This window comes from Rana temporaria, unplaced genomic scaffold (assembly GCF_905171775.1).
Source record: "Rana temporaria unplaced genomic scaffold, aRanTem1.1, whole genome shotgun sequence".
In the NCBI taxonomy this organism is placed as follows: Eukaryota; Metazoa; Chordata; class Amphibia; order Anura; family Ranidae; genus Rana; species Rana temporaria.
This window is the reverse complement of record NW_024404632.1, coordinates 1-10,809: the sequence shown is the minus strand read 5'-3', so window position 1 is coordinate 10,809 and position 10,809 is coordinate 1. Positions and strand designations below refer to the sequence as shown.

The 10,809-nt window shown below is 46.6% G+C and overlaps 1 protein-coding gene across 1 annotated transcript; it reads right to left on the bottom strand.

Annotated features, from left to right (window-relative positions):
• Nucleotides 1–1,949: 1,949 nt before the first annotated feature.
• LOC120922745 (zymogen granule membrane protein 16-like) lies at nucleotides 1,950–8,460 on the bottom strand. Its single transcript, XM_040334787.1, has 3 exons — nucleotides 8,353–8,460; nucleotides 6,575–6,707; nucleotides 1,950–2,424 (listed from the first exon to the last, which is right to left on the bottom strand). Exons 1-3 carry the CDS (start codon nucleotides 8,405–8,407, stop codon nucleotides 2,097–2,099), a joined length of 516 nt encoding a protein of 171 aa, XP_040190721.1. The 5' UTR covers nucleotides 8,408–8,460; the 3' UTR covers nucleotides 1,950–2,096.
• Nucleotides 8,461–10,809: the final 2,349 nt, after the last annotated feature.

Here is a 10,809-nt window from a genome sequence, read left to right as displayed (position 1 = left end):
TTGAAACTCAGAATTCTGACTTTGAAACTCAGAATTCTGACTTTTAATCTCAGAATTCTGACTTTTAATCTCAGAATTCTGACTTTGAAACTCAGAATTCTGACTTTGAAACTCAGAATTCTGACTTTTAATCTCAGAATTCTGACTTTTAATCTCAGAATTCTGACTTTGAAACTCAGAATTCTGACTTTTAATCTCAGAATTCTGACTTTGAAACTCAGAATTCTGACATTTAATCTCAGAATTCTGACATTTAATCTCAGAATTCTGACTTTAAATCTCAGAATTCTGAGTTTCTAAATATAGTAGTCTCTATTAGGAGGATTTTAGGAGCATTTAGCAATAATGTATTAACACCCATAGACCATGATTCTGCAGACATACAAGTTTTGTGCTCTAGATATTGATCTGTAAATCTATCTTAGTTACAGCATACAGTATGGGGAAGCAGGCAGTGCTGGGCTCTCTGGTTCCTCCATTTGCTGTCATCTGCTCTAACATAAAGAGGGATGCTGAAAACGAGTGTATTCTGTGTGTGAGTGGGTGGGGTTGGTGACACAGCTTCCATAGATAACAGAACACAATGCACCCCAACTTTGTGGAAAACATTGCAATGTGGCCCCAACATGAGAGAATTGTGAACGGCTAGAAGGCAGAAGGACAATGTGTGTCTATGGTCAGAATGGCTTAATCATAGCAATTACATGTCTGGACTAATTCTTACAGAGAATGAACCCCATATTAAACCTATAAAAACAGTAGAGATTTATGACTTGGGTTATAGCTCAGTGGTTAGAGTAATAGACTTCTGTGTTTCTGTGTTTCTAAGTTTTGGGTTCGAATCCAGCTCAGAGCTTAATTTTTTGAAGACATATACATTTTCAATATATTGATTTACTAATATTGGTATTGGGACATCTCTATTTTAATCTAAGAGCAATGTATAAAATAATATGTATATATACATATAACTTAAAAACAAATTGTGCTCTTTCCTGGATTCGAACCCACAAAATATCAATCACAAGTCTGTCACTCTATGCATTGAGCTAATTCTCAAGTTATATACCTGTGTTGATTTTTATGTGTAATATGGGGTCCATTTTCTGTAAGAATTAGTCCAGACATGTAATTGCTATGATCAAGCCGTTCTGAACAAAGACACACATTGTGCTCACAATTCCCTCTTGTTGGGGCAACAGTGCAATGTTTCCACAAAGTTGGGGTGCATTGTGTTCTGTTATCTATGGAAGCTGTGTCACCCCCCCCCCCCCCCCCACACACACACACACAGACAGACAATACACTCGTTTTCAGCATCCCTCTTTATGTTAGAGCAAATGACAGCAAACTGAGGAACTATTAATACAGTAGAGGAACCAGAGAGCCCAGCACTGCCTGCTTCCCCATACTGTATGCTGTAACTAAAATAGAATTCTGACTTTGAAACTCAGAATTATGACATTTAATCTCAGAATTCTGACTTTAAATCTCAGAATTCTGACATTTAATCTCAGAATTCTGACATTTAATCTCAGAATTCTGACTTTGAAACTCAGAATTCTGACATTTAATCTCAGAATTCTGACTTTGAAACTCAGAATTCTGACATTTAATCTCAGAATTCTGACATTTAATCTCAGAATTCTGACATTTAATCTCAGAATTCTGACTTTGAAACTCAGAATTCTGACATTTAATCTCAGAATTCTGACATTTAATCTCAGAATTCTGACTTTGAAACTCAGAATTCTGACATTTAATCTCAGAATTCTGACATTTAATCTCAGAATTCTGACATTTAATCTCAGAATTCTGACTTTGAAACACAGAATTCTGTCTTTTTAATCTCAGAATTCTGACTTTGAAACTCAGAATTTAGTATTTTTTTTTTTTATGATGGCCCCAGGGCTCTTCCATAGCTTCTACAAACATAATAGAACACAAAACATTATTTCAAAGCTTTATTAGTTCAGAGAATACTGGAAAGGAAGATTTTAGAAAAGCCAAAAGACGTTATGGAACAAAAAAAAAATAGCCAAAAAGGCCAATAAGGTAATCTGGCCTTTCTGATTGGCTCTCCTCAGTTCTTGAGGTCACTTAGAACCATCTTTACAGTTGTAGCAGCTGGGTTGAGTGCCCCAGTGGAAGCCGATACTGGTCAGGATGTTGGGGGCGTATCGCCCGCTAATGTAGCGCAGTACGGTGCCCTCAAACAGAGGAAAGTCATTGAAGCTTGTCCCCGCTGGCTGTCCGAATTTGAATATTCTTCCACGGCTTGTCACGAAGACCAGCTCATTCACCGAGCCGTATTTCCCCGACACCTGAGTGATGTTTTCACCGCGGAACAGCAAGACCTCGAAAAGAGTACCGATGGAATATCCGTAAAAAGGCCCCCAGATATCACCGTACTGGAGCTGGATGCTGGAGAGAACAATACCAAGATATTAGAAAAAAGAACCAGCAGTATTGTAATGCTTCCAAGAGCTGTGATGTAATGAAATCAGAGCCTCAGTAATGTGTCTATGCATAGGCGTGCGCACAGGGTGTGCCAGGTGTGCCCAGGCACACCCTAATCACCCTGTGCAGCACAGATTCCCCCTACTGCCCTGGCTCCCATATTTACCCCCACAGCACTGCCAGCTTCCCTCCTCTCCTATCGGCTGTTGCTGCTGGGATGTTTTAGGAGTGGGGAAGGGGCCAGCAAATATGTAATTTACCGACCCCTTCCCTTTCTGAATGAACACCGTGAGTGATCGGTAGTGCGTGTTTAGGCTTTGGAGTGCACACCCTAATGCAATAGGCTGCGCACACCTATGTGTCTATGTAACCCCTCCAGGTATTTATTACCTCTCACAGAGACCACAGAGGATCCTGCCTAAATTGGCCCTACTGGCCCAGATTCAGAGAGCAATTGCGTCTGCGTAACCATAGTTACGCAGCGCAATTGCTTACTTGCGCCGGCGTAACGACTTCTCCTGATTCAGAGAGCTCGTTACGCCGACTGCAGCCTAAGATATGCGTGACATAAGGCTCTTATGCCCTCATATCTTAGGCTGCATTCTTACGCAGGCCGCTAGGTGGCGTTCCCGTTGTGCTCAGCGTAGAGTATGCAAATTGCATACTAACGCCCTGCGTACGCAGTTTACGTCGTTTGCGTACGTCGTGTTTAGCATAAGGCTGCTCCTGCTAACAGCAGGCGCAGCCAATGCTAAGGATACCCGTCGTTCCCGCATCGCAAGGTTTACATTTTACGTAGTTTGCGTAAGTCAATCGTGAATGGCGCTGGACGCCATTCACGTTCACTTTGAAGCAAATGACGTCCTTGCAAAGTCATTTACCACAATGCACGTCTGGAAAGTTTCCCGACGGAGCATGCGCTCTACGCTCGGCGCGGGAACGCGCCTAATTTAAATGATTCCCGCCCCCTACGGGATCATTTACATTAGGCGCCCTTACGCAGGGCATTTTTGAAGAGCGCCCACACAAATTACGTGGCTACTGCTTCATGAATGAAGCGCAGCGCAAATAATTTGCGTAGGCGCAGGGTAAAAAGGGTACACTGCGCCTCCGTAAGGAGCGCGCAGCTGTACCTGAATCTACCCCTATGTGTATGTATGAACGTGAGTTAGGGACCTTAGATTGTAAGCTACTTAACCACTTCAGCCCCAGAAGATTTGGCTGCTCAATGACCGGGCCATTTTTTTGCGATACGGCACTGCGGCGCTTTAACTGACAATTGCGCGGTCATGCAACGCTGTACCCAAACAAAATTGACGTCCTTTTTTTCCCCACAGATAAAGCTTTCTTTTGCTGGTATTTGATCACCTCTGCGGTTTTTATTTTTTGCGCTATTAAAGGAGTTCTCTGACCTAAAACTTTTAACCCCCGCTGTGCCCGGGCTGTAAAAATATACAAAATAAACTGTCACTTACCTGCCTACGATCCCCCGTTGTTCCGATATCGCCGTCCCGTTCTCCGGTCCCGGTCTCTTCCGCTTCCTGTGTGTCGGTGACTCATAGTGCGCTCAGCCTATCAGTGGCCGCGACGGGACATTGCTGCGGCCGCTGATAGGCTGAGCGCACTATGAGTCACCGACACACAGGAAGCGGAAGAGACCGGGACGGCGATATCGGAACAACGGGGGATCGTAGGCAGGTAAGTGAAAGTTTATTTTCTATTTTTTTACAGCCCGGGCACAGCGGGGGTTAAAAGTTTTAGGTCAGAGAACTCCTTTAATATAAGAAGAGCGACAATTTTGAAAAAAAAACACATCTTTTACTTTTTGCTATAATGAATATCCCAATTTAAAAAAAATAAAATACATTTTTTCCTCAGTTTAGGCCGATATGTATTCTTCTACATATTTTTGGTAAAAAAAAATCGGAATAAGCGTTTATTGATTGGTTTGCGCAAAAGTTTAAGGGCCAGATTCTCGTAGATCGTCGTATCTTTGCGATTTACGTTACGCCCCCTTACGTTAGCCGGGCAAGTGCTGTATTCACAAAGCACTTGCTCCGTAAGTTGCGGCGGCGTAGCGTAAATGGGCCGGCGTAAGCCCGCCTAATTCAAATTTGGAACAGGGGGGCGTGTTTTATGTAAATAACTTGTGACCCGACGTGATTGACGTTTTTCACGAACGGCGCATGCGCCGTCCGTGGAATATCCCAGTGTGCATTGCTCCAAAGTACGCCGCAAGGACGTATTGGTTTCGACGTGAACGTAAATTACGTCCAGCCCCATTCACGGACGACTTACGCAAACGACGTAAAATATTCAAAATTCTACGCGGGAACGATGTCCATACTTAACATTGGTACGCCGCATGTACGCCACCATATAGCAGGGGTAACTTTACGCCGGGAAAAGCCTTACGTAAACAGCGTATCTGTACTGCGTCGGCCGGGCGTACGTTCGTGAATTCGCGTATCTAGCTGATTTACATATTTCTAAGCGTAAATCAGCGTACACGCCCCTAGCGGCCAGCGTAAATATGCAGTTAAGATCCGACGGCGTAAGAGACTTACGCCGGTCGGATTTAATAGAAATCTATGCGTAACTGATTCTAAGAATCAGGCGCATAGATACGACGGCACAACTCAGAGATACGACAGCGTATCTCCTTTGTGAATCTGGGCCATAGCGTCCAAAAAAATAGGGGAAAGAATTAAGGCATTTATATTATTGTTTTTTTTTTACTAGTAATGGCGGTGATCTGCGATTTTTATCAAGACTATTGCGATATTGCGGCATACAAATCAGATACTTTTGACACATTTTTGGGACCAGTGACACTTATACAGCGATTAGTGCTATAAAATGACAATATAACACTGGCAGGGAAGGGGGTTAACACTAGGGGGCGATCAAGGGATTAACTGTGTTCCCTGGCTGTGTGTTCTAACTGTAGGGGGGATGGGAAAGACTAGGAGAGATGACAGATCGGTGTTCATACTTGGTATGAACACACGATCTGTCTCCCCTCCCCTGAGAGAACCCACACATCCCGCTTCTCGTTCTGTACCGAGGTATCGTGGGTGCCCTGCGGTCATCGCGCCCGCAGGGCACTCGTATCGGCTACGGAGACACAGTTGAGCCCCTGCTGCAGCTTCTCACCTTATCACTTGCTACAAAGTTACAATGTTGCAGTCTGATCACTGGGGAAGAGGAGACTGTGGAAATGCTGCCTCCTGCCTGCAGCAGGTTGGTGACCTCAGCTCAGCCCAGACAAAATCACCTGACAGGAACTTTACAGATTTGTATAATATGGCCCGGATTCACAGACACCGGCGCACATTTATGCCGCCGTAGCGTATCTCCTTTACACTACGCCGACGCAGTGCAGAGAGGCAAGCACTGAATTCACAAAGCCAGTGCTTCCAAAACTGCACTGGGTTTCTCAGGCGTAAGCTGGCGTAGGTGGAAGTGGGCGTGAGCCATGCAAATGAGGCGTGACCCCATGCAAATGATGGGCTGAGTGTCAGATACGTATAACGAACGGCGCATGCGCCGTCCCGTGGACGCATCCCAGTGCGCATGCTCAGAGTCACGTCAGAACTACTCCCTAAGATACGTCGGATCACTGCCTACGGCGTGAACGTAACCTACACCTAGTCATATTCACGTCCACAGTAAAATACGTCGGCTTGTGTTCCCTGGTGCAGCCCTTTGCATGGATGCTGCTGAGTTACACCTCCTTTATGGGGCATAACTTAACGACGTACGTATAACTTACGCGCACTTGCGTCGGGCGCACGTACGTTCGTGAATCGCCGTTTCTCCCTCAGTTGCATATTTGAATAGAAAATCAATGGGAGCGCCAAATGCGTCCAGCGTAAATATGCGCCCACTCTACGCCGGCGTAGGCAAGTTACGTCGGTGGGATGAAGCCTATTTTTAGGCGTATCTTAGTTTCTGAGTCCGGCGCACAGATAAGACGGCGCATATTTGCACTTACGCGGCGTATCTGGAGATACGTCGGCGCAAGTGCTTTGTGAATCCGGGCCAATGTGTATACCTGAAATGTGCTGAAGATGTTGGTGTGGTAGACAAGTGATAATGTGAAGGAACTTACCCAACTATATTGGTGGTAGTCTCCCTGATGCGAAAGCCTGTTATTTGCCCGTACCGTTGCTCCGAAGAGAAAGAGAAAGCTGTACCTCCACCAGTTCCGAACTCCCCAGAGAAGGAAGAGGGCTGCGACTGAACTGAAGGGTGCAAGAGAGGAGAGCGGTCAGAGGGGCAGGGGTCTCCTACAGGGAATGTGTGTATTCTATGTGCATAGAGTTCAGCCACCTATTAAAGATTGCCGTGAAAGCAATTAAAATAGGCACAGCTTACCAAAATGAGATCCCTGCACCCAATGTCTAGGTCTCTACACCTGCTGTGCCCATTATATGAGAGGTTCCCACCATCCTTGTTCCGAGTTCCCGGGTCTCTACACCTGCTGTGCCCATTATGAGGGGTTCCCACCATCCCTGTGCTGAGTTCCCGGGTCTGTACACCCGCTGTGCCCATTATGAGGGGTTCCCACCATCCTTGTTCCGAGTTCCCAGGTCTGTACACCCGCTGTGCCCATTATGAGGGGTTCCCACCATCCCTGTGCTGAGTTCCCGGGTCTGTACACCCGCTGTGCCCATTATAAGGGGTTCCCACCATCCCAGTGCTGAGTTCCCGGGTCTGTACACCCGCTGTGCCCATTATGAGGGGTTCCCACCATCCCTGTGCTGAGTTCCCGGGTCTGTACACCCGCTGTGCCCATTATGAGGGGTTCCCACCATCCCAGTGCTGAGTTCCCGGGTCTGTACACCCGCTGTGCCCATTATGAGGGGTTCCCACCATCCCTGTGCTGAGTTCCCGGGTCTGTACACCTGCTGTGCCCATTATGAGGGGTTCCCACCATCCCTGTGCTGAGTTCCTGGGTCTGTACACCTGCTGTGCCCATTATGAGAGGTTCCCACCATCCCTGTGCTGAGTTCCCGGGTCTGTACACCTGCTGTGCCCATTATGAGGGGTTCCCACCATCCCTGTGCTGAGTTCCCGGGTCTGTACACCTGCTGTGCCCATTATGAGGGGTTCCCACCATCCCTGTGCTGAGTTCCTGGGTCTGTACACCTGCTGTGCCCATTATGAGAGGTTCCCACCATCCCTGTGCTGAGTTCCCGGGTCTGTACACCTGCTGTGCCCATTATGAGGGGTTCCCACCATCCCTGTGCTGAGTTCCTGGGTCTGTACACCTGCTGTGCCCATTATGAGGGGTTCCCACCATCCATGTGCTGAGTTCCCGGGTCTGTACACCTGCTGTGCCCATTATGAGGGGTTCCCACCATCCCTGTGCTGAGTTCCCGGGTCTGTACACCTGCTGTGCCCATTATGAAGGGTTCCCACCATCCCTGTGCTGAGTTCCCGGGTCTGTACACCCGCTGTGCCCATTATGAGGGGTTCCCACCATCCCTGTGCTGAGTTCCCGGGTCTGTACACCCGCTGTGCCTATTATGAGGGGTTCCCACCATCCCTGTGCTGAGTTCCCGGGTCTGTACACCTGCTGTGCCCATTATGAGGGGTTCCCACCATCCCTGTGCTGAGTTCTCGGGTCTGTACACCTGCTGTGTCCATTATGAGGGATTCCCACCATCCCTGTGCTGAGTTCCCGGGTCTGTACACCCGCTGTGCCCATTATGAGGGGTTCCCACCATCCCTGTGCTGAGTTCCCGTGTCTGTACACCTGCTGTGCCCATTATGAGGGGTTCCCACCATCCCTGTGCTGAGTTCCCGGGTCTTTACACCTGCTGTGCCCATCATGAGGGGTTCCCACCATCCCTGTGCTGAGTTCCTGTAATAACCCATACTCACCACTCAAAGCTGCTGTGGAGCCCAGCAAGAAGCACACACACAGGAGGGTCAGCATCCTGGTATTTTTAAATTATCACCTAGAAGATATGGGTTATATTAATGCAATTTACTGCAAACCAAAACCATAATTCATACAACAATCCAGACCTTTACTGGGAGTACATGTCATTACTGGGGGAACATAATCTTAGTAAGAATCTCACCACTATACCAGACATCAAACCTGAGAGGTCAAGAAACAAACCCGCACCCATGATGCATGCAGACCTTCAAAAGGAAGATGCTATCCAACAAAAGCTAAGAGAGTGAAAAGAACAGTATAAGAAAGAGCTCCTTGCCCAAAGATGGACAGTTCACCAAAGGCAGGTCTGTTATTCCTCCACACTCCATATCAAGATCGCCTGAGACTCCCTGCCCGTCTCAAGACCCCGAATCTTCCTAACCTCACCCAGAATATCGTGCACCGCCACCTCAACAGGGAGGACTTTCTTATGCAGGGTAATCTGGCACCGTGCTAACTAGAAATCAAAATCCCAGCGAGTCGGGAATGCCCCGTACACCCACTCCACATGACGATGCGATAGAGAAAGGGGAAGCCTAGAGCCAAGACCACCCATTTATAAACATCTATGTTAAAGGGACACTGGAGAAAAAAGTGGTCTATAGACTCCACTCTACCAACACACTCCGCTCTAGGACAATCCCAACCATCCACAGGGTGGAGCCTTCTATGGAAAGCGAGCCAAGCTTGATCCCTAAACTTCAAAGGGATTCTTTCCAAATTGATTAGATGCAATGCCTCTCTCATTACGGAGCCTGGGCAATCCCTTAAAGTGGAGGTTCACCCAAAAAAAACAATTTTTAACATTAGATTGGGCCTAATTACGGGAAGCAGAATCGGGTGTTTTGTTTAAAATCAATGTAGTACTTACCGTTTTAGAGATAGAAGTTCTCCGTGGCTTCCGGGTATGGGCTGCGGGACTGGGCGTTCCTATTTGATTGACAGCCTTCCGACGGTCGCATACAGCGCGTCACCAGTTTCCGAAAGTAGCCGAACGTCGGTGCGCAGGCGCCGTATAGAGCCGCACCGACGTTCGGCAACTCGTGACGCGCTGTATGCGACCGTCGGAAGGCTGTCAATCAAATAGGAACGCCCAGTCCTGCAGCCCATACCCGGAAGCGACGGAGAACATCTATCACTAAAACGCTAAGTACTGCATTGATTTTAAACAAAACACCCGATTCTGCTTCCCGTAATTAGGCCCAATCTAATGTTAAAAATTTTCTTCGGGTGAACTCCCGCTTTAACGCCAGTTACTCACTGAAAGCAGAGCCAAACAATCCTCTTCCCCAGAAGGTTCCTTGGGAGAACTTAATAGCCTCCATTGTCACCTGCCACTGCGGAAGTATTTTTAGACACGGGGCAATATAAGCCGGGAGCTTTTCATGTCAGACACTCAGACTTTTCACACCATCTTCACAGCATCTCACAAAGGGCTTAACCCTCCTGGCGGTATTCCCGAGCGTGACTCGGGGTGGATTTTTTGTGCTAAAATCGGTATCCCCGAGTCACGCTCGGGGTAGCTATGCAGAGCCTGCAGCGCGCGCTGGCTTACCTTGTTCCTGGATCCAGCGATGCCACCGCGCTGTGTGAGCGAGCGGGACCTCGCTCGATTCACACAGTGTCCCTGTGTGCCGTCTATCTCCGTTCCCTGTGACGTTACGACGCACGGGGGCGGAGATCGGCGCCAAATTCCAAAAAGTAAACAAACCCTATACATACAGTATACTGTAATCTTATAGATTACAGTACTGTATGTAAAAAATACACCCCCCTTGTCCCTAGTGGTCTGCTCAGTGCCCTACATGTTCTTTTATATAATACAAACTGTTCTTTCTCCCTGCAAACTGGAGATTGTCCATAGCAACCAAAAGTGTCCCTTTATGTCAAAAATGGTTTTAGAGCAGCTAGAAAACAGCGATAATAAATTATAATCACTTGCAGAATTGTGCGATATTGATTTGTGGGGAAATTCGCCATAAAAAAATAAAAGTAATGACAGCGACAATTCTGCAACTGAGCAAATTTCAGTAATTTTGAGTTGATTACATTATTGAATAATTTTTATTAGAATTATATTATTATTTGTTATAATTTATAATTATTTATTATATTATAATTTAGAATTTTGTTTTTAAAAAAATGTCATACCCGGGATGCCTACTAGACTCTTGTTTGGTCAGATTTAAGTGAGTTATTCCTAAGAATTACAGGCCTACAGTATAAAATGCCAAATTTCCTTGCAAATAATGGTACCGCTTTCAGCACCTATTTTCTGAAAGAATCATACCGCCAGGGAGGTTAAACCAATATTGAAAAATACCTACTCATCTCGGCAGAGTCTCTGCTAGCATTTTACCAAGATTGTACTTTAAAAAAAGCAGAGAAAAGAAAAC